General features: G+C 39.2%; 1 protein-coding gene across 8 annotated transcripts in view; it reads left to right on the top strand.

Moving 5' to 3' along the window:
- DOCK9 (dedicator of cytokinesis 9) overlaps positions 1 to 24,409 on the top strand; it is a 324,518-nt gene that overhangs the window by 87,035 nt on the left and 213,074 nt on the right. Inside the window, exon 1 of one of the 8 annotated variants that reach the window (XM_082366049.1) lies at positions 23,330 to 23,587. The exons of 6 other annotated variants lie outside the window; for them this stretch is intronic. In XM_082366049.1, coding sequence (XP_082222175.1) covers positions 23,426 to 23,587 — 162 coding nt within the window. In that variant the 5' untranslated portion in view covers positions 23,330 to 23,425. Of the gene's footprint in view, positions 1 to 23,329; positions 23,588 to 24,409 lie in introns of those variants that run through there. One more of the 8 variants, XM_082366048.1, reaches the window with a different exon arrangement.

Here is a 24,409-nt window from a genome sequence, read left to right as displayed (position 1 = left end):
AACAGATGGGAAAACTGAGCCTTAGAGAGGTTAAGTAACTTGTTCAGGGTTACGTGCCAGTAAGAAATGGAGCTGGAACTCCTCAAACCAGGGCTGTCTGACTCCAGAGCCCCTCCAGATTTCAAGCGTCCTCTCAGCACTATCAGGAAAGTATAACTCCCGTTAGGCAGTCCAGACAAGAATTTGTAACCGAAGTACAATGGTACTCAGCCTCTTTTAAGCTGTGGCTGTGCTGATGACTGAGCAAATACGGAGGAGGGAGCACTTGGGGTCTGCTGCCGAGAATGCGCTGGTCTTCCGCTCCGGTGGAGAGACCTTCTCTAGCAGACAGAGGCCCTAGTGGGGTCGAGTTACTTCTGCGCTACATTTCCTCCACCAAGCACAGTGCGTGTTCAAGGACTGATAACCTCATGGCGCCATTTTGCAGAGAGTAGCCACTATACTGTATTACTTTTATTATCAATATTCAATTAAAGTAGTACATGTATGACTTTCTACCAGGGTTTCTTTGTAACCGTTTAATTTGAGAGTGTTTTTGTTTTTGTTTTTTAATTTTAGTAGTTAAAAATGAAACAACTCCCAAGTGTTAAGAAATGAAAACCATTTTTTTCTTCCTATGAGTCATGGTTGACAGTAATGTCATTTAGGTCGTAGAGCCATTTTAACACTCATAAATTACAGAGCTTATTTTGTGAGCTGAGTGTTCAGGCTTTTAAGATCCCGTCTTATGTATTGGAGAGTTTACTAACATAATTATTATGTGTACAAAACAATACGTTTTCTAACTTCAAAAAGTAAAGTATTTTATTTACTGGGTCTATTGCCCAAACAGATGTTGTTTTTTAAATAATGCATTAAAAAATTAATCTATGAAAGATGTTTCCTGAGAAGTTTGGTAATTCATGTGCAGATTTTCATTTAGAAATTCTCTAGTAAAGGAAGTAGATATAAATTAAGTGAAATAAAAGTTAAACTACTCTTTTTATGTTTTACCGTTGTTCTGAGGATAATGTGGAATGATAATTGTTGTGCACCAAATGTGCATAATTTCCAAGACAACCAATAGATATTATATTTATGAGTTTTTCATTGTGTTTTGAGAAATTTTCATAGTGGAATTAGGAGAACTTTCATTCATCTGCTAGTGCTTGATAATTTCTAGGTACTATTTATCCTTTCCTTTCTTAATCCCCCTTTGAAGAATATACACGTACACAGACTGAGTGTAAATGTACTTTCCCATGGGAGAAGCCAAAAATGGCACATAGGAAAACTGAACTCTTATTTTTCAAAGGACGGAGAGTATGAAATGCATATTCTTCTTCTCTTTTTTCAGAAATCAGTTTTGTTTTGAGTTAAAAGTGGCATAATGTCAGCTTTTCAGCTTAGTAATTAGTAATACTGGGGTATTTTGATAACCTTAGAACAGAGTCTGAATTAGATTAGTTCAAGCTACAACAAGTGTACATTTGAGAGTCTTTGTGTGAAAATGCTACTATAGAGACATTTTCCCCATAAGTAGTTTTATTGAGGATAATTGACAAACATTAAAATGCACATACTTAAAATGTAGAATTTGATAAGTTTTGACATGTGTACATCTGTAAAACAATCACCACATTCAAGAAAATGAACATAGCCATCACCCCCAAAAGTCTCCTTGTGTCCTTTCATAATCCTTCCTCATCCTAGGGAATCACAGATCTGCTTTCTGTTACTATACATTATTATTATTATTTTTTTTTTTTAAACTTTGGGTTTATTTATTTATTTATGGCTGTGTTGGGTCTTCGTTTCTGTGCGAGGGCTTTCTCCAGTTGTGGCAAGTGGGGCCACTCCTCATCACGGTGCGCGGGCCTTTCATTATCGCGGCCTCTCTTGTTGCGGAGCACAGGCTCCAGACGCGCAGGCTCAGCAATTGTGGCCCACGGGCCGAGTCGCTCCGCGGCATGTGGGATCTTCCCAGACCAGGGCTCGAACCCGTCTCCCCTGCATTGGCAGGCAGGCTCTCAACCACTGCGCCACCAGGGAAGCCCTACATTATTTTTTATAGAAATGCCATCATGCATTACAAACTTTTTTGGTTTATCTTCTTTCTTTTAGCATAATTATCTTGAGATTCATTCATACAGTTCATTCCTTTTTATTGATGAGTAACATTTGATTATAAGGGTATACTATATATCAGTCAGTCATTCTAGTCACTTGGACATTTGGATTGTTTTCAGTTTTTGTTTATTACAGATAAAGTTGCCATGAATGTTTGTGTATAAATTTTTGTATGGACGCATGTTTTAATTTCTCTTGGGGAAATAACTGTAGAATGGTTGGTCATATGGTTGGTGAATGTTTACTTTTCAAGAAACTGTCAGACTGTTTTCCAAGGTGCTTGTACCATTTTACATTCCCACAGACAGCTCATCAGAGTGTTTTGGAGTTCCTTTGCTCCACATCCTTGGCATCACTTGTTATAGTCGGTGTTGAATTTTAGCCATTCTAGTAAGTGTGTAGAGGTAGCTCACTGGGTTTTAAAATAAATTTTGCTGATTACTGATGATGTGCATCTTCTAATGTACTGCTTCTAGATATCTTTTTTGGTGACGATTTTGTTTAAACCTTTTGTCTATTTTTATTGTTTATCTTCTTATTATTGAGTTTTGAGAGTTCTTTTTATCTGGATAAAAGTCCTTTATCAGATACGTGATTTGAAAACCTTAAATCACTGAGTTAAAGTTTGTTTCTTCTGGATTCTTCTTTTTTTGGCAATATTTTTTAATTGTGGCAATGTACATATAACATAAAATGTACTGTTTAAACATTGTTTAAGTGATAAGTTCAATGGCATTAAGTACGTTCACATTATCTTATTTTTGAATACCACAGTCCAAAGTCTTTCAGCCCATCATTGTGTGAGCTCTTAGAGGGCAGGAACTGAGTCTTATTCTTAGTTGTATTTCTAGAGTCTATACCATGCTTGGCACGTAGTGGGTCCCCAATAAATATTTGTTGAATGGACGAAATGTTTGTTTTCAGGTTTGTAGTTATTTCAGTATTCGTTAGGATTTAACTTTAATAAAGACCAAAAAACAGTGGCTTATAAAGGATGGAAGATCTTTCTTACAATAATAGTCCAAGTGTAAACAGCCCAGGCTTGCTTGATGACTCTACCATTTTGGGGTCCAGGTTCCTGCTAGCTTGTTGTTCTGCCATCTTCCACATGATCTTTCTTCTTGTAGTTTTAGACGCATACTCCAGCTTCTGCCAACTGGTCTGTATTCTGGCTAGCAGGAAGGGGAGATGGTATGAGGATGACGTACTCCTTCCCATTTAAGTGCATGACTTTAAAGTTGCACACATCACTTCTGCCTACATCCCATTAGCCAGAATCTAGTCGTGTAGCCATACCTCACTGCAAGAGAGGCTGAGAAATATAGTCTTTGGCTGTGTGGCCATAAGCTCACTCATACTTCTCTTACTGTATCAAAAGGGCAGGATAGATATTGGGGTGAGTGAGGCAGTCAGCTGTCTCTGACAGTTCCTTCGTATTTTGTATTACGTTACAGTTAATAGTTTAATTGGAGTTGAGGATGCTTACTGCTGTTATGAAGTATGCTCACTCAAAGCTGATAGGTTGAGAGTTACGACACACAAAAGGTTCATAACGGACATTATTGAATTTGATGTTTCTTCAGACTTAGAACACAAGTCTTGAGTGAACATGTACATGAAAGTTGACATTCAAATTGTAAAGCTGAGGCAGAAGACAGAAACACATCTGTTAAGAGTATTCTATTTTATTCTTTAGGAAATGGGTTGACAAAGTTTTGGAACATTGTGGGAATGTGACAGATTGGGGTCAAGGAAGGACAGTGTCATGGCTTCTCATTGAATTTTGGATGAAATTCAGACACATTACTGTGGTTTACAAGGACCCACCTTCTTGTTTCACAGATGTTTTGGTCATACTGAATAAGGGACAGTTCCTTATTATTTTGTATCTCCATATCTTCTAGCAACTCTGCTTGCCATTTGGATGTATTACCTTTTTAAAATAGAAATTTGGAGGTGAAGAAAAGAAAGGGCCCATAAATTGGAGAAGTGAGCGTACTTAAATCCACCTGTCTGTCTTTGCCGTTCATTGAGTGCTAGAGTCCTCCTGGAGGTGCTTCTCACTGGTCATCCCTCTTCATCCTCACAGTACCCCCTGAGGGATATATCACTGACCATGTTTTACAAAGGAGGAACCAAGGCAGAAGTTAAATGACTTAAGGTTGCAACATTCAGAAACTTGGCAGGACCAGGAATCTTGGCTGACTTCTGAGCTGGGTTTTTCCCGTCACATCTTGTTCTTTTCTTTGAGAGGAAGGTCTGCCCTTGAGTTTAAGGTGATGATTAGTAACTGCAGTAACATCAAGAGGCTGTAGGATCTCTGTGAACTTCAAAGTCAGGTCTGAGTTACACCTACTGGATGTGTGCCACGTGAGAACTTTTACTTTGATTACCTGTGAGGTGACCTACCTCGTTACTTATGTTGGGGAAAACTGGGAAGGGGGAGGAAGCAATTTGGAGTACAGTTTTAACTAGTTGGAAAGAATTCATCCTTGACTCTTGGAAGCTTGTGGTTTTTATAATCTTTTTTTTTAGCACTGCCATTTTAGGTAGAGGTTTGAGATAGCAAATGAATGCTTCAGGGTTGTGTGAACTGAACAGTACTAAAAATGTGCATTTCCGTCATCCTGAGGATCTTCCATTAATCCACTAGATGGAGCACATGGTTTGAATATATTTCATGATTAGAAGTTGGAAGAAAGTTGTGGTCTTCACTGGAGCCATATTGCAGACCCCCTGAAGTTGGCCAGGCAGTTTGATCTGTGGGTTTTATTTTTTCCTCTGTAAATACAAAATTTTCTTTTACTTGCTTAGTACTTCTGTGTGTAAGGAATGTATGAGGTTCTTTGGGGTCCTGACAGGGAAGCATTGTGGTAGAGTAGGAGTCCGAATCTGGAAGTCTGGGGATGAGGGACTAGATGTCCTAGTTCAGACACTCAGTACTCTGTGACTTTGGTCATGTTTTCTTTTTTTTTTTTCCACATCTTTATTGGAGTATAAATGCTTTACAATGTTGTGTTAGTTTCTGCTGTACAACAAAGTGAATCAGCTATATGTATGCATCTGTCCCCATATCTCCTCCCTCTTGAGCCTCCCTCCCACCCTCCCTATCCCACCCCTCTAGGTGGTCACAAAGCACCGAGCTGATCTCCCTGTGCTATGCAGCTGCTTCCTCTAGCCATCCATTTTACATTTGGTAGTGTATATATGTCAATGCTATTCTCTCACTTCATCCCAGCTCCCCCCCGCCCCCCGCCTCGTGCCCTCAAGTCCGTTCTCTGCATCTGCGTCTTTATATTCTTGCCGTGCCACTAGGTTCATCAGTACCGCTTTTTAAAATTACATATATATGTGTTAGCATACGGTATTTGTTTTTCTCTTTCTGACTTACTTCACTCTGTATGACAGACTCTAGGTCCATCCACCTCATTACAAATAACTCAGTTTCGTTCCTTTTTATGGCTGAGTAATATTCCATTGTATATATGTGCCACATCTTCTTTATCCATTCATCTGTGGATGGATGCTTAGGGTGCTTCCATGTCCTGGCTATTGTAAATAGTGCTACAATGAACATTGTGGTACATGACTCTTTTTGAATTATGGTTTTCTCAGGGTATATGCCCAGTAGTGGGATTGCTGGGTCGTATGGTAGTTCTATTTTTAGTTTTTTAAGGAACCTCCATAGTGTTCCTCATAGTGGCTGTATCAATTTACATTCCCACCAACAGTGCAAGAGGGTTCCCTTTTCTCCACACCCTCTCCAGCATTTACTGTTAGTAGATTTTTTGATGATGGCCATTCTGACCGGTGTGAGGTGATACCTCATTGTAGTTTTGATTTGCATTTCTTTAATGATTAGTGATGTTGAGCATCTTTTCATGCATTTTTTGGCGATCTGTATGTCGTCTTTGGAGAAATGTCTATTTAGGTCTTCTGCCCATTTTTGGATTAGGTTGTTTGTTTTTGTGATATTGAGCTGCATGAGCTGCTCATATATTTTGGAGATTAATCCTTTGTCAGTTTCTTCGTTTGCAAATATTTTCTCCCATTCTGAGGGTTGTCTTTGGTCATGTCTTCTTTAAACATCTTTGAACCTCAGTGTCCTCACTGGTAACATTATTGTACTAGGTAATACGTAGGATACACCTTATACATAAGGCATATTGGGCCTTCCGTGTCATCCCTTTAGGTTACCTGTGCGACCAAAGACGCGCTCACTCCCATTTTGCCTGGCTGAAATGACACTCACAGCCAATGCCTGTAAAGTGGAGAACCCATCAAATTGTAGGACCTGAAGGGACCTTTGATGTCATTTAGTTCAGTTGCCATTGCAGTGCTTCATCACTCACTGGCATTCCTGCTCCTGCTTGTTAGAGAATTTTTGCATATTGGTCCTGGTTTTTCCTTCTAGAGCAGCCCAGACCTTGTAATCTAATCTGACTTCCCTATTCAGATTTTCTCTTTTAAAGCCAAGATGGAACATTTATCTTTGTCTTCTTTACTACTGGGCCTGGCTGAATTAAGTGATGTATAAGAAAGAGAGAGTATCATCGAAATGTTTCTCAGTCTTTAGTTCTTACCTGATGGATAGGAAAGTGGCCATATATATATTAATCTGTTATCTGTTTCTAGATATGCTAAAACATCACATATCCTAGATTTTTAAGCTTTTATAGCTGGGAACTAATCTTTAACAGTTGTTGGTTGACACATTTGTTCCTAAAAGCCAGTGATATCTTAGACTACTTGAATCTGCTATTCATGTGTAATGAAGTGAAATGAAAACTTTCATTTTTAGGCATCTTTGAACTTTCTATGGGAATGTGTAATTTTACCATTCGTAATTTCTGTTAGTTTTAGATTAAGTAGACATCTGCTGAATAAAGACTTTCATTTAGGTTGGTGTTCCTATTGGTTGCCAAGTACAAACAATTTTGTGATATGTTGAAACAGACTCTTCAGAATTCCTTTAAAATTATACATGCTTGATATCCTCAGTGGGAAAGCAATAAAACATCACTTTATAACATATAAATTAATAAATTTATGGTACCTCTTCTTTTGGTTGTTGAAAAGGACCTGGCCTCAGTCTTTTGTTTCCCAAATAGAGGGGTTTTAGGAGTTCATATATTTGAAAGGATCTTGGAATCAGTTTTAACATTAGTATATAATCTCCACTGTGTCTTCATTGGCACTGAGGTAATGGATTAAACGTATATGGCCATATTCCTATCCATTGGGTGAAAGCTAAAAACTGAGAAACTTCCTTGGACCAAGGCCACTAAGTGTAAGGATGTACCTTGATTTCCTGGTGACCTCCAGCTAGTGACCTACATTGGTGACTCTGATGGGTTAAAAGAAGGAAGTGCATCATTAGTTTTTCCGAGGAAATTTTGAATCATCAAGCTATTTCTTTGGTCACATAATAGATATAATCAAGCTGTTGATCATTATGAAATTAAGAATCATGTGTTCCCAGAAGTGGCCTTGAGTTTGTTCACTTGTGGAAATTGGAGGACTCTAATCTCTCTCTCCCATCAGTGGTGTGTCCTAAGCAGGTAGTGTGACATCAGCCCCTGAATTCCCTGTGGTTCTCATCAGGAACAGGAGGAATAATTCCTCACCTTCCATGGATATGAGTAATTTATGTACTGAGTAGAACATGAGGCTGGCCTTTGAATGGAGACTTTACACTGGCTGTGCATGAACCACTTTGTATTTTAGAAGTTTTGGTAGGGCGGCTGGAATAATAAAAAAATATACCTACCTGCTTACTGAGCATCTTCTTCAATGCTCTTCCGCTCTAGAGTGTTGAAAAGTCTTTCAGTTGATGAAAAGGACCTAGCCCAGCCTTATGTTTCCCAAATAGAGGACTAGATCTATTTTAAGGAATATAACTAAATAAAGCACTGGAAGTTCATATTTTCTTTCAGCATCTTACATGTATGGATACTTTATAATTTTAAATACCTCTTGTGTAATCATCATCATTATTAATGGGATTTGTGACATGCTGGAAAGAGCAGGGACTTAGGAGCCAGGGAACCTTGGTTCATATCCCACATGCCAACTCGATGACTTTGGTCAAATCAGTTTACTTCTCTGAGCCTTGGTCTTGTCATCTGTAATGAGAGAGTAATACAGGCAACCCATGTCTCATGGCTTAATTAGTTCCTGGATAACATTAAATTTACCTTATATTTGTCTTAAGCACCATGTTACAAATTGGGATTCTTTTGCAGAACATAATTTTATACTATAAAAGCACCAAAGATTATTTTTAAAAGTTATAATAGTAAACATTAGCTTTTAAAAACATTAATTATATAAAACAATATTTATTATAAAATTTATGTTATCATTATATTCCTTTTTGAGATATTTTATATGGACTTTCGGGGAAAAGTCTTCTTAAAATATGAATGCCCTGAACTTGGGCTAAAGAGTACTTCTTTTCTCTATAGTAAGTATAGATATCATCCAGGAATCAACAAAAGAGTTCAAAATCTGAGTCATTCATTTTAAGAAAAAGTATTTGCCTGTCTGAATGATTAGTCTAGTGGAGGGAGTGTTTCCATCTTTAGAGATCCTTTACTTTTACATTGTAATGATATCCGAGTTCAAGTTCAACTTTGTTTTCAAGGTCAAGAACAATTTCAGTGATGTATGTAATGTATTTAGTTATACTATATGCCTATGGTCAGTCAGTCTTTGCTGTTTTGTAATAAGGCATCATCAGTCTGTCTTTCTTGGCAATGACATTATCACTGTTAAGAGGCATTCCTTTAAAAAAAAAAAAGCCTCTCCTTTCACAGGAAAGAATTTTCTCAGCTTTAAAACTGTATCTCCCTATTTAATGACATTGGCTAGATCTGAATGCTGGTACTATCCTATTTGTTCAGTTTTGAAGCAGTCAAACCATCTTTCACTCAAGCTGGGCATTTCTTTAGTGCTACATACCAGACGTATTCTTAAGCATTTGAAAGAAATATATTCTGTTTACTGAAATGGTTTGGTTCTTGGGCATCCTGTATTTATCACATGTAATTATATGTATGTCCAGACACAAACATTTTGTTTTACTTATTAGTGCATCGTGGTTTCTTATCATGATTTATTTCCTTTGCCTACGTCACTAGATTTTCTTCAAATCTTTTTCCTAGTCTTGTTTCATAGCTTCATTGAGGTTTAATTTACATACCAGAAAATTCATTCTAAATTTTAAAGGTACAATTCAACAAGTTTTAGTAAATTTGCAGACTTGTGCAGCCATCACCGTTACCTAATTTTAGAAGACTTCTGACACTGCCAAAAGAAATCTCATGCCCATTTGCAGTCATTCTCAGTTCCCACCCCCAGCTCTAGGCAACTACTGATCCGCTTTCTGTCTCTAAAGATTTGCTTTTTCTGAACATTTTATATAAATGTAATCACTCAATATATGGCCTCTGTGTCTGGCTCCTTTTACATAGCTTAATGTTTTTCAGGTTCATCCATGCCTCTAGTATGTGTCAGTAGTTCATTCCTTTTTATTGTCAAATAGTATTCCATTCTGTTTTCTGGATAAAACACGTTTTGTTTATCCATTCACCAGTTGATGGGCATTTGGGTTGTTTCCAGATTTTTGGTTATCATGAATAATGTTGCTGTAAACGTTAGTATACAAGTCTCTGTGTGAACATGTGCTTTCATTTTTCTTGGGCAGATACTTAGGAGTGGAATTGCTAGGTTATGTGGTAACTCTTTAACATTTTTAGGCTATGTGTTTCCCAGAGTGGCTCTACTAGCAATATATGAGGGTTCCAGCTACTCCATATCTTTGCCAACAGTCAATGTGGCCAGTCTTTTTAAATTTTAGCCATCGTAATAGGTATGTAATGGGAGTCATTGCAGTTTTAGTTTGCATTTTCTTAATGATCTTGAGCATCTGTTTAGTGCTTATTAGCCATTCTCATTCTTTGGTGATCCCAGTTTTTTTCTTTTTTTAATAAATTTATTTTATTTATTTATTTTTGGCTGCGTTGGGTCTTGGTTGCTGTGCACTGGCTTTCTGTAGTTGCAGTGAGCTGGGGGCTACTCTTCGTTGCGGTGCACAGCTTTCTTATTGAGGTGGCTTCTCTGGTTGCGGAGTGTGGGCTCTAGAGCGTGTGGGCTTCAGTAGTTGTGGCTCGTGGGCTCAGTAGTTGTGGCATGCGGGCTCAGTTGCTCCACGGCATGTGGGATCTTCCTGGACCAGGGCTCAAACCCGTGTCCTCTGCATTGGCAGGCGGATTCTTAACCCCTGCACCACCAGAGAAGCCCGATCTTAGTTTTTAAAAACTCCTTAGAGCCTAGTACAGTTGGCTGTCTGTATCCATGGATGCAGAACTTGCAGATACTGAGGGCTGACTGTACTATGCCATTTTATATAAGGGACTTGAGCATCTTTGGATTTTGGTATCTGCAGGGGGTCCTGGAACCAATCCTCTGCACATTACAAGGAATGACTGTATAGCATAACAGTCAGGGTACAGCCAGGAAACAGAAATCACACCAGTTATTTTAATAGAATTAAATATAGAGAGTTGCTATTAGGTATAAAATTAAGTAGGTAATTGAAAAGTTAAAAAGAGAACATTAACATATCACAGAGGTAGTGGCTGCAGGAAGCAGCCATCAGCCCTGGAGCTTGGGGGACCAAGGGTTGAGATTGTGTTATTAAATCTTAGATGCTTAGAGCAGGGGGATCCCCAGAGCTGAAACCCAGACCTCTGAGGAGTGGGTGCTGGGCAGCTGGTGATGGTGTTTTTGAGGGGGATCATGATGAGGATGGTCCTGTAAGTGCTGGGGAAATGGCAAACCTGATTCAGCTGCTGCACAGGAAGGAACTGCTGCCGCCAGGGTGAAGCAGTGTTGCTGGGTAACACTGGGAACCAAAGCCAGCAGGAAGCTGGCACCAAGGAGCAAGCTCCTCCTCCTCCCCAGACTTTGCAGTCTCCCTCTGGTGCCCCCTGCTGGCGAGCCTAACTGGGACCCAACTAGTAAAACAATGTGGTTTTCAGAGGACCAGCTCTAGCATCCCAGAGCTGAGTACGGAAGGGTGGGGCTGGAGCTGGGAGACAGTAGCTTAATAACTGGCACAGACCACCCCTTTGACTATTCAGCATGCAGACCCACCCTCTACACATATTTGAACTTCCATACGTGTTTCAGCCTAACAGAACGTAGATATCCTTCATGTACATGAAGGTGTTCTCATTGGCTCCTCAAACAAGGAGTCACAAAGTCTCACTGTATCCATCTTAGGGAGGAGTAACATCATCCATTTCTGGGCTTTGTTAATTAATCCTTAAATTCAGTAGCAGTCTCGTGAATATGTGCTACCCGAAGTCTAAATTGTAAAGTTTCAACAACAATGCTTGTATAAAGTAATACAAGAGGAAGGAGGAGAAGAGATGAAATTGGTACACACATACACCCAAGCAGGAAGGAAATATGCATAGGTGTTGCAGTGTTCATTTCTCTAACTGGCTGTTTGGGAGTAGTTCATAATTATATCTTTATTGTCCTCTTACTAATCCCATACGTTCTTTGCCCCCAGCCAGAGAGCCTCAGTTGATTAGACTTTTTTACCTGAACATCTGAATTCTCAGTAGTCTTGACTTTGGATTGCTGTGGTTTTTCATCAACTTGTACTATTGGAGATAGTAATACTGAGATGCCTTGAAGAATCCATCCTGGGCTACAGCCACGGTCTTTCCTGACCCTTTGGAAGGTGGCAGCCCAGTTTCATCTTACCCTAACTGGTAGAGTATCCTCCTCATTTGCCTTCTGGTTCAGCAGCTTGAGGAGCCTCCAAGGCCAGGTCTCACCTTTCAATTCATTGTGCATTGTTGTCTCCCTTAAATGGAAGTATTCTTCCCTTTAAAACCAGGCCCTCTGTACCAGCAGGGATGGAGTGTGTTATTAGGGTTACAGTGAGAGTGGCCACACCCACCTCTACCCTTTGATTCCTGGGCCAGTGTCTTCTGACTTAGGGAGAGACAGCTGCTTCAAAACATGTAGTATATCGTGTGAGACAGAAGGCCATCCTTTCAGAATGTTTTTACAACTGTTGTCTTCAGTAGGCCCTTCCATTCTGTTCTTGGGCCAGCTGCTTGTAGGGAATGGGATATGTGGTGACACTGGTGAATTCCAAGTGCTGACAGACACTACTTCATAAGTGGTACATGTGGTGGTTTCAAACTGCAGGCCATGAGCCATAGTGGTCCTGAAGCCAGTTTAGTGGGCTGTGACCAGTTCCCTCCCTCCTTCCCTCCAATGAGCTAGAATGGACTAGAGAGGCTAGGGTAGAACATAATATAGTGTAACACATGTTGTAAGGGTACGTATTCTTGGGGTGATATTCTTATACACAATGTATCGTGATTTACAATTCATTTATTAATATAATTCATGGTGACAGTACTTTGAAAGCTACCAGTCTAAGGAGACGTTTGAATTTGTGGGTTTCTCACATCCAGCCCCACGTGGTTTATCAGTCCCAGTCCACATTATGTCAGTGTTGGTTGTACACACTTCAGTGGTCCTACACACCAGGATGTGGAGATCTTGTTTACTTGTAACAAGGTCAAAGGATGGCAGTCACGAGTGAGATCACCTATGAACTTAACTTTTAGAATTGTTTAGAAGATTGAGACCATGTGACTGAATTCTGTGCTCAGCATCTGGCATGTAGCAGGAATTAGGTCCACATAACCCACTCTATTAAAGATGTGCCCAGGACTATTTATAGAACGTTTTTCTTTCTTTTACCATAAAATTTACATTTAAAATGTAAATCTCCTACATTGTTTAGGTGACTAGAGTGACCTAAATAGAGCCAATTCTGTGATTTAAATAAAATTTCAGACCCCCTGTTCACAATCTATCTCTTTCCACCCCTCCTCTGACTTTTTCTCCAAGTGGTATTTTTTTCTTGGATCTTGAGAGCCTTGTGGTTAAAGCAGAGATGAGAATTTTGTGGGAAAAGATCTGCAAAATAAATTTCTTAGAATGATTTGGGATAGATGGCTCAGCCCTCAGGCCCAGACCTTGCCTAACAGAATGAATGAGCCAAGTTATTGACTCGACAAAAGTTTTCCCTGAAGTGCTCTGTGAACTTAATAAAGCAGGATAGCTTTTTTTTCCTTTAACTCTTAAAAAAAAATCATTTTATTGATCCTTTACCATACAAAATTTATTCAAATTAAACCCATTTTGAAGTGGTAAGATCACAGCTAGAGAACAGGTTACCCTGTGACAAATCTATTTACAAAATCCATCATAAAAGCTAAAGCAGGATAGCTTTAACTGGGCGTTGTTTAAGAAGTCATCTTACCATTCTCTTCTGTACTCTCTTTCACATATACAACGCTAGGGATGCTTTTGGGAGTTTGCTGTGTTGGAGATAGTGAGATGCTTTGGAGAGATAACTGTTGAGGATAGAGTACCTTCAGGAGAAATTCAACTTTAAAAAAAAAATAAGTTGCAGGTGTACAATATAGTGATTCACAGTTTTTAAAGTTTAAACAAATAACTCCATTTATAGTTATTATAAAATATTTGCGGGACTTCCCTGGCGGTCCAGTGGTTAAGACTCCACGCTTCCAATGCAGGGGACGTGGGTTCCGATCCCTGGTTGGGGAACTAAGATCTCACATGCCGTGTGGTGTGGCCAAAAAAAAAAAAAATTGCTATATTCCCCTTGTACAATATATCCTTGTACCTTATTTTATACCTAATAGTTTGTACCTCTTTTTTGTTTGTTTGTTTCTTTCTTTTTGGCCTCCCCCTGTGGCATGTGGGATCTTAGTTCCCCGACCAGGGATCGAACCCACTCCCCCTTCAGTGGAAGCGTGGAGTCTTAACCACTGGACCGCCAGGGAAGTCCCTAGTTTGTACCTCTTAATCCTCCACCCCTATGTTGTCCCTTTCCCTCTCCCCACTGGTAACCACTAGTTTGTTCTCTGTATCTGTGAGTCTGCTTCTTTTTTGTAATACTCACTAATTGTATTTTTTAGATTCCATATACAAGTGATATCATATAGTATCTGTCTTTCTCTGACTTATTTCACTAAGCATAATGCCCTCCAAGTTCATCCATATTGCTGCAAATGGCAAAATTTCATTCTTTTTTTATGGCCAAGTAGTATTCCATTGTATATATGTGCCACATCTTCTTTATCCATTCATCTGTTGATGGACACTTAGGTTGCTTCCATGTCTTGGTGATTGTAAATAGTGCTGCTATGAACATTAGGTGCGTGTATCTTTTTGGATTAGTGTTTTTGTTTTTTTTTGGTTATATACCCAGGAGTGGAATTGCTGGGTCATGTGGTAGTTCTATTTTTAGTGTTTTGAGAAACCTCCATACTGTTTTCCACAGTGGCTGCACCAATTTACATTCCCACAAACAGTGTACGGGGGTTCCCTTTTCTTCTCCACATCCTCACCAACATTTGTTATTTGTGATGTTTTGGTTTTTTTTTTATTGATAGCCATTCTGACGGTTGTGAGGTGATACTTCATTGTGGTTTTGATTTGCGTTTCCCTGATGATTAGTGACGTTGAGCATCTTTTCATGTGCCTGTTGGCCATCTGCATGTCCTTTTTGGGGAAATACCTCTTCAGGTCTTCTGCCCATTTTTAATTGGGTTGTTTGTTTTTTGATGTTGAGTTGTATAAGCTGTTTATATATGTTGGATATTAACCCCTGATTGATCATATCATTTGCAAATATTTTCTCCCATGAAGTAGGTTGTCTTTTCATTTTGTCCATGGTTTCCTTTGTTGTGCAAAAGCTTTTAAGTTTAATTAGGTCCCATTTGTTTATTTTGCTTTTATTTCCTTTACTTTAGGAGACGGATCCAAAAAAATATTGCTACGATTTATGTCAAAGAGTGTTCTGCCTGTGTTTTCCTGTCCCTGATATGTACTATCTATTTTTTTTTTTAACAATTTAAGACATTATTCATTATACAATTTATCCTTTTAAAGTGTACAATCCAGTGGTTTTCAGTATATTCAGAGTTGTGTATTTATCACTATAATCAATTTTAGAAAAATTTAATTACCCCCCAATGAAACCCTGTACCCCTTAGCTTTTGCCCCCTAATCCCACCCTACCCAGCCCCCCAGCCATAGGCAACCACTAATCTACTGTCTCTACATATTCTGGACATTGTATACCAACAAAATCATACAATATGTTGTCCTTTGTGACTAGCTTCTTTCATTTAGCATCATGTTTTCAAGGTTCATCCATGTTATAGCATGAATAGTATTCCATTGTATGGGTATACTGCATTTTGTTTATCCATTCATCAATTGATAGACATTTGGGTTGTTTTCACTTTTTGGCCATTATGAGTAATACTATTAAGAACATTTATACACAAACTTCTGTGTGGACATGTATTTTCAGTTACTCTGGGGTATATAGCTAGGAGTGGAATTGCTGGATCATATGGTAGCTCTATGTTTAACCGTTTGAGGAACTGCCCAACTGTTTTCCAAAGCAGCTGCCCTATTTTACATTCCCACCTAAAGTGTATGAGTGATCCAGTTTCTCCAACAGTTGTTATTATTTGTCTTTTTTATTTTAGCCATCCTAGTAGGTATGAAGTGCTGTCTCATGGTTTTGATTTGCATTTCACCAATGACCTTTCATTTGCTTGTTGGCCAAATGTGTATCTTCTTTGGGTTTTGTCTGTTTTTAGTTGGCATGGAGGGATGGCAATATCTGTAATCTATTGTCCAATTGTCATGTGGAGACTGGTTTCCCAGAAAAGTTTCGCACTTCCCTGACATAGTTAAGTCCACTTACACATCAGAGAATGCTTAGTCGAAGTAACGTTCTTTTAAAACACAGTTAGAGTTAAGCCATATCCCACCCATAGGCTGTGTATAGAAGAGAATCTTATGAAGGCTCTGAATTTTGTGTCTTTGTAAAAAGAAATTAAAACTTTTTAAGGAGTCAGGTAGAAAATGGAGTTTTATAAGCTTTCATAAGTGGGGATATATGATATATCTAGTTCTTTCTGACCCACTGGCCTAGATAAAGGAGTACATATTTTATTTTGTATCTTTTCATTCTGTTTTTTCCAAACCATAGGGATATTTTGAAAAACTCCATTTCCCACCTATGTTTTGGAGAAGTAACCACTGTGGTATCTAGTGAGTTCTAGTCTCACTTTGCCGTTGTGAGTTTGCTCTGCTTCCTTGTTTTTTTGCTTAGTGTCTCATTTACAGTTGGACCTTGGCACTTGCTGTATTCATTGTGCTCTTCTGTGCCATCAGCCCCCCTCCACTGAGCCCCTCCCCTACCAGTGTGTTCGGTGAGGAATAAAGCTTTGCAAATAGCTCTTTTGGCAGCTTCTCGTATTTGACATATGAGTGGCATTTGTGGGTTTATTGGTTTCTCTTCAAAAAACTGAGTTCCCTCAGAAACCATGGTTTTGCTCCATGACCTCCCATAACAGTGATTGAAGTTCTGACTTTGCCTGCAGCTTCCTGAGCTGAGGGATAAATCAACACCTGTATAAATACTGTTGGTTCGTTCATTTTGTAGCTCGAAATGAAGAAGTAGAAGTCATCTATGAATCAGGAATTTAAATCTCAAGCTGTCTTTTTTTTGTGTGATGGTACGTAGTTCAAAGGGTTTTTCTAAGAAGTTCATTACCAAGTGTTAATGAGGAAATATTGTAGTTATTAGTTATATAAACTAATCTAATATAAACTATTTGAAATAGGAGAAAAATAAGCATATGAAACCTATTCCTTGGGCTTGTCTGCCCTCCGTGAGGGGCAGGAGGAGAGAAGGGGAGAAAAGACTAGTTACCCTCCTGGTTTTCTGTTATTTCACATCAGTTGTTCCTGGAAGTCATAGGAAAGCAGTGCCTAGTAAGTGAGTTGCTTTTCTTTTTTTTAATGTATATATAACATGCCATATACATAACATAAAATTTACCATTTTAACTTTTTAAGTATCGTTTGGTGGCATTAAGTACACTCACATTGTTGTGTAACCACCCATCTTCAGAACTGTTTCATCATTACAGACAAACCCTGTATCCATTAAATAACAACTCCCCATTTCCTCTTCCCCTCAGCCACTAGAAACCACCATTCTACTTTGTGTTTCTATGAATTTGTCTATTCTAGGTACCTCGTATAAGTGAACTCATATAGTATTTGTCTTTTTGTGATTGGTTTATTTCACTTAGCATAATGTCCTCAAGGTTCATCCATGTTGTAGCATGTGTCAGAATTCCTTCCTTTTTAAGGCTGAATAATATTCCATTGCATGTACGTACCACATTTTGTTTATCCATTCATCTTTTGATGGACGCTTAGGTTGCTTCCACCTCTTGGCTATTGTGCTGTTATGATCATGGATGTATATAAATATCTCTTTGAAATTGCGCTATCAGTTCTTTTGGGGATTGACCCAGAAGTGGAATTACTGGATCTTAAGGTAATTCTCTCTTTAATTTTGTGAGGAATTGCCATACCCTATTTCAAAGTGGTTCACCATTTTGCATTCCTACCAGCAAGTAAGTTGGTTTTCTTAGTGCAAACTTTTCTTCCTTTTGGAGATCTGTTTTATTTGAAAAGTTGTTTAACTTGGTCTCCTGTCAAAAAAAGGAGGATTCTTTCCCCCTTTTTTGGGAGACTGGTCATCTCTGGAAGACCACCGCCCTCAGTTCCATGGAGCCTGATTTGGTTGCTTCCACTCCATTTTACCTGGTCACCCAGTGAGCGTGCAGGTATTCAGAACATCCCACAGGGACTGGCTGCCTCCTTAATATTCCAGCACCAACACAGAGACACCTGTGTAACTTTGCATTCTCTGCTTCTGAGAATGATTAAGTACCACTGTTAGCAGCCGACCTGACTCCAGTATTTTATGTGGTCATGCCTTTAGAGATACATTTTTTTTTTTAGCAAAATTAATTGTTTCACCACAGTGGTACAGACAGGAATGCAGACCGGAGCTCTCGCAGGTGTCTGACACCCTCCTCTGCACCGCTGTCCCTACACCCACCTTCATCTCTGCTCACCTAGAGGTAACAGTCCTGGCATTTCAGTGTTTTGAGGTGGGAAAGATAAACAATGGATAAAAGTTTTTGGATACATGGTAAGTCTACCCACTCTCCTCCAATCAAATTTTAAGGTTTATGTTCCTGAAATACACAGTGGTGGGAAAGTTTTCCTTTTCTTTATTTTTTAAAAAGATTTTTATTTAATAACACTTCCATAATTTCCCTTATTTTAAAAAAAAAACTTTTTAATGATCTTGGCTGAAACCTCCACTCCTTCACCAACTATCTTAACTCCCTTTTCCTGTTCCAGCACCCACATTTCTCTTTTAATTAATTTTTATCACTACAAGTAATTTGTAGTTTGAATTTATTAGATCTCACATTCTCATATGCATTAATTTTATGTAAGGGATGCTTGTATTTTTGGAAGAACTATCTCTTTACTCTTAATATCAGGGAAGAAAAAAATTTGGGGTAAAAGGGAGAAGGGAGACCTACATTTATTGGGCATGTGGTATATACTAGGCCTTGTGCTAGACACTCGGCTTATGATTGATTATACTGATTGAATAAAAAATAGGGTGTTGATAGATCAAGTTATATAAGGTTTCTTTGTTCAGCAGAATTCACTGCCTTAACATATGAAATATGGACTGTTAGGGATGGAAATAAGCTCTTTGTCTGGACTGGCCATCCTAAGGGCACTTAAATAGAATAAATGACCCGTTAGATTGAATTCTACCCATACTCCATTTATTTATTTAGGTTTTATGAAGTGTGGCTATACCATGTGTTGTGTATCATTACCTGAGGTCTTCATTTCAGCACTTCAGGATGGACAGAATTCCACTCCCTTCCTGGCCTCCTAAGGTAGAACCCAAGGTCTGACCCGGGTCTAAGACTTACTATATCTGTTTGAGATACTATAGTCATTCCAGTTTGTAGTTCAAGATATTTTTAGGTGTCACTTCAGATTCTTCTTTATCCACATTTTTCTGAGAAAGTATTAAGTAAATCTACCAAACAAATCTGACTATTAGAAGATATTTAAAACAGAAAGATACTTGGCGAGGAGAGAGCTACACATGGGAGCAACAGCTCCCGATGGATATGCCCGGGGCCGGGGCGGCGGGGGGCGGGGGTGGTGGTGGTGGTGTGTGCTCAGAGCTGGAGACCTGTTTGCTGTGGTCTCTGTGGCCGAATGGCTAAGGTGTGTTGTGACCCCCGATGTGGGCAGCTAATCTCCCTGGACTTACTGTTCATACAGGCTTTCTGGTGTTTTGTGCAGCGTGGTGCCCCTTTCCCAGACCTAAAATGCGCACCCGAGGGCAGCCCCAGGCACATCCCATGTTACTTGGTTAGTGTATTCCTGACAAGTGGGGCCAGAGCAACATTCAGACGTTGCTGAATTTGTTAAGCAAGGTGGCTGTTTCTAGGTGCACAGTAAATCCCTTGCGAAGTATAAAACAACAGCTATTTCCGTGTCTATAGCAATGTCTTGGTTGAGTTCTCTCCTATTGTTTTATTTGAACTTGAGAACCTTAGGTGGTGGGTAGAATAGATACTATCCTCTTTGCCTCTCCTATTTTAAATGATGGTCTTATTGAGATATAATTTACCGTTGGAGCCACTCCACAGAAACAGGATTGACACCTCCCCCCAAATTTGCTTTGGATGTTTAGACTAATGACACCACACACACACACACACACACACACACACACACACACACACACACACACACAGACACACACACACACACACACACACACACACACACCCAGGAGGGTGTGAAAGGCTTATTACTCACATAATGAAGCACTCTGAGGAGAGCAGGGCTGTACCCAAGCACGTCCTAAAGTGGCGTGGCTTGACCGAGCAGGGAAAGGAGACTGGCTTGGGGGGTTTCGTGGTGGTTGGGGGGTGGGGCGGGGGTGAGGGTTCCTGGGAGTGGTTTGAATTTCCCGATGGCACTAAGGGAGGGAGCCAGCCTGGCACTCCCTGTCCTTTGCCCGCAGGGGAAGGAGGAGAGGTGAGACTTAAGAGCTGTTAGCAGTAAAACATCAGAAATGGATTCGGGCTCTTTGTTGTATTCACATACAACAAAATTCACCTTTTAAAAGTGTTCTTTATACAACACAGGGAATATAGCCAGTATTTTTTAGCAGCTATTAGTGGACTATAACCTTTAAAAATTATGAATCACTATGTGGTACGCCTCTAACTTATAATATTGTACATCAACTGTACTTCAATAAAAAAAAGAAAAAGTATTCAATCCAGTGGTTTTTAGTATATTCACAGACTATATATTGTGTATAGATAGCATGTATGCTAGAAACACTAATTTCTGAACATTTTCATTACCCCTAAAAGAAATTCCGTACCGACTAGCAGTCCTCCTGCGTTCCCTGGTAGCTACAAATCTACTCTCTATCTCTATGGATTTGCCTAATTCTGGACATTTTATTTAAGTAGAATCGTATAATATGAGGTCTTTTGTAACTGTCTTCTTTCACTCAGCATGACATTTTCCAGCTTCATACACATTGTACCGTGCACTGGGACTTCATTCCTTTTTATGGCTGAGTAATATTCCACCGTGTGGTCGTACTATGCTAGTTAATCATAGTAAAAGATGACTGACTTGGAACATCTGAGGGTGAGGTGATGATGGGAGAGCCAGGCATCATTATTAGCAGGAGAGGAAGACATGGGCTTGGATCTCAAAGGGAGTCAAGGGCAGACATCCAGTCTTGGATGTTGTATAAATTAGAGGTGACATTTCAAGATGTGAGAGTAAACGTGATCTCCAAATTGAAATATGTACTCTGTAGGTAGCTGAAGTGGTTGCCAATAGATACCATCCATCTATTCATGTCCTCTGATGGAATTCATGGCAATTATCATTTTAGACTAATCCACGATCATTATGATGCAGAAGAATCAGTGAAACCAAACACACATTTTGAATGATTCATTTTTGTCATGCTTCTATTAGCATGAAACTCACTTTTTGGCCTTGTTGAATCCTTTGCTCTAAACGTTTTCTGTTTTTCTTGCCCACTCATTTTGTTGGTTGGAAAATGATTAATATTTAAAATTGATACAAGTTGCTTAAATGCTTATTAATGTATCTTTAGGAAACATTTCTTTTTCCTCTGAATGACTGTTAGGAAATTGTTTCATTCTCTTCCATTGTTTTAAGTATTAACTTAGGTTTTTTTTTTTGTTTTTTTTTTAAGTAAATCAAATAGAATATACCAGCAGCTTCAAATTTGCTTGGTTATCATTTATGATCCTTTGTAAAGTTCAAACATAATCTTTTATATATTAAGTAGTATTCGCTGGCTTCTGTACCCAGGATGTCTAAAATAAGTAATAATAGTAAATTAAGTTTAAATTTCTAGGTATCATCTTTATTTATATTGAATTAACTATTACTTTTTAAATTGTTCCCCTTATGGTACAGAAGTGAGATTAGTTGGTGAATCTTCTGAAATCTCAAGACAGACAGTTTTTAACCCAGGTATTTAGTTTTTTATAGTCTATAGGATTCAGTTTCTGTGTAGATACGTTTCCGTGTTATTTACCTGCCAGCACTGGGATGTCACATGAAGACTTAGATCTTCTGATATCAGGGCTTGGGTGTAATCTTGAATACTGTAGTTCTTTTTTTAACTGAATTACCATTCTGAAGCTGATTGCTTTTGACCACATATAGTTATTCTGGTTTTGTTTGTTTGTTTGCTTTGCATGTGGCCAATATCTCTACTCCTTTGATCTCTATAGCTATTTGTTACACTGCATAAAAATTCAGGAGATAGACGAAGCCTAGACTTTTGCTTATCTATTGGGCCTAATAGGTAAACTAACCATAGAAAGCAGAAATTTTAGAATTACGTGACTGCATGGTATTCTCTAAAGATTTGCTTTCACTACATTACACAGGTTTCTGTTACCAACCTGCAGGTACTCAATTATTATAATTCACTCTAACTTTGAAATCTGTAGATAGAAAATGAAAACCATCTGGTGCCTTGTGAAGTAAGGAAGACTATCAGAACAGATTTTAAAAGAGCAGTAACTTTTTTCTAGATGCATGTTGTAGGTGGGAGGGGTTTCCCCTATGTGTTCATCGTGGTCTTTTTACATAATTCGCTTTTCATTTTCTAGAAGGAAAGTGGCAAGAGTCAACTTGGCATTATATCAATGACGAGCTTTCCTATCAGCTACCCCCAAAGATATACACAAGGTAGTATAGTGTTACTGAGTTCAGTCTGCAGTGGAAGGACCTGGATTACTTACGCACCAAAAATAATAACCTTGTTGCCTGTGGGACTTAAGTGTGCATTTACCATTGCATACCAGGGAGCTGCTTCAGAAGGTGCCAGGTAATCCTGTATCCATCTTCTCATTTGCATCTTTGGGTACCAGGCATGGGAGAATTCTTCTAAGCAGTGCAAACTTGCTAGCCCCCTCTCTAGCAAAGAGTGGAAATGGGCAGAAGTCAAGATTGACACAGCAATTTCATGTTCCCTTGTGGTTTGCTGTCAGCAAGCTGTTACCCACACACGCAAAAGGTTGTTTGAAGTGGGCTTACACATGTTTCCATAGCAGCAGTCATCTTAGTGATTCCTCTCGTTTTTGGACTTTTTTTTTCTTTTGCTTCCCTATTCCTCGCGGATGCAGGATTAAACAAACAGCATATTTAGGTCAAGGAAAGAGATGTTTGCTAATATAGATGCTAGGCTAAGCATTCTGGGAGAGAGGTTTCTTGCAGCAGATGAACATTCTTTGTGCCTTCCAGCAGCATCTGCAGCAGGGTGGCTGTCTGGCACCGTCTTTTTCATTTTGGGCAGGTTCTGAGATTCAGAGCAATCCCAAGCAAATCACAGGAGCCGGCAGTTTTCCAGTAACCACATGTGAATCTGCTTATTTGTTTTTGGTATTAACAGTGAAGCAATCTATTGGAAGAACAATACTTTAAAGGTTTTGGTGCATCTGAAGGTGTGTCATCTTGTTTTTGCACCACCCCTCCTGTTTTACACTCGGAGCTTGGATTTTTTTGTCAGGCTGCTGGGCAGACGCGGAATCTAGTACAACAGCTCGGAGCTCCCCTTCTGTTCTGGTGTCGGCAACTGCCTGTCATGAGGATGGTGCAGTGGGAGCCTGCTCTGAAGAGCCAAGGAAGATGATGTGGAAATGGAGCAGAGATTGCTAGAGACCTGAACATCCACACCTTGGGGATGGGTTGCACTACTAGTGTGATTCTGTTTAAAGGCATCCGCACCGTTTTTGAAAGAAACTGTGCTTATATGTGCAAACAGCAAGGAGAGACTAATGCCCTTGAATACACAGCATACAATTGGACAAAAGAAGATTCAGAACTATTGATCTCCTCCTGTCTGGTAAATGCTGTCTCTTAATTAACAAGTAGTTTGCTGGTGTTAGGATAAACTAGTCTTTACCTGTAAAGCAAATATATTTATTTCAGTATGCTTATATATATGTAGCTTGTGTGTATGAATGGGTAATTAGCGGCCTTAAAATTAAATTATGAAGTGCCTGTTTGTATGTGTGAGAATGTCATGTGTTAATCAAACCTGAAATACATACAGAGAGAGCAGCTGGAGTAAGATATTTGGTTACAGACCAGTTTTCTAAGTTAGCTTTATGAGCTTACATGTTCTTAGTATAGTTCTAGAAATAATACTGGGCAAAGCCTGTATTTAAGGTCTAATATAGTGAACCCTCTCCCTATGATGGTGAATTACTCAGTCCCTTTACATCTTAGCCTTTTACTTGGCTAGATTTTCCTTACTAATGGCTTGTGGTTAGTCCTTTGAGTCAGGGGGAGAAATTTAAAGGGAACATGAAAGAAAACTGTAATGTAATGGGTGTGAGAAAAATATTTACAGTTTTATTATTTTAAATCCAGCTATTTATAATTTTGTGGGTGAAGGCTCTTGAGAGTAAAAGGAAGCTTAGGTGACACTTCTGTGTTCTTTCCTCCTCTCCCAGTGCACAAGGAGGTGTCAAGTCACAGATGGGTGTGCCTCTCCATGGCCTTCTCACAAATACCAGGCTCATGAGAAAGCCACATATTTGTCTCCTCCTCCCTCAGGATGCCTTGCCATTTTTCCTTGTTCTTCTCACAGTTTTTGTCAAAACGAGTGGGGAATAATACACATGGGAGTTTCTGTATGTGGGGCTGGCCAGCAGGATCTCGG

This window comes from Balaenoptera borealis, assembly GCF_965194805.1.
Source record: "Balaenoptera borealis genome assembly, chromosome: 18".
NCBI classification, from domain to species: Eukaryota; Metazoa; Chordata; class Mammalia; order Artiodactyla; family Balaenopteridae; genus Balaenoptera; species Balaenoptera borealis.
The sequence above is the reverse complement of the archived record's forward strand: the minus strand, read 5'-3'. Positions and strand labels throughout refer to the sequence as shown.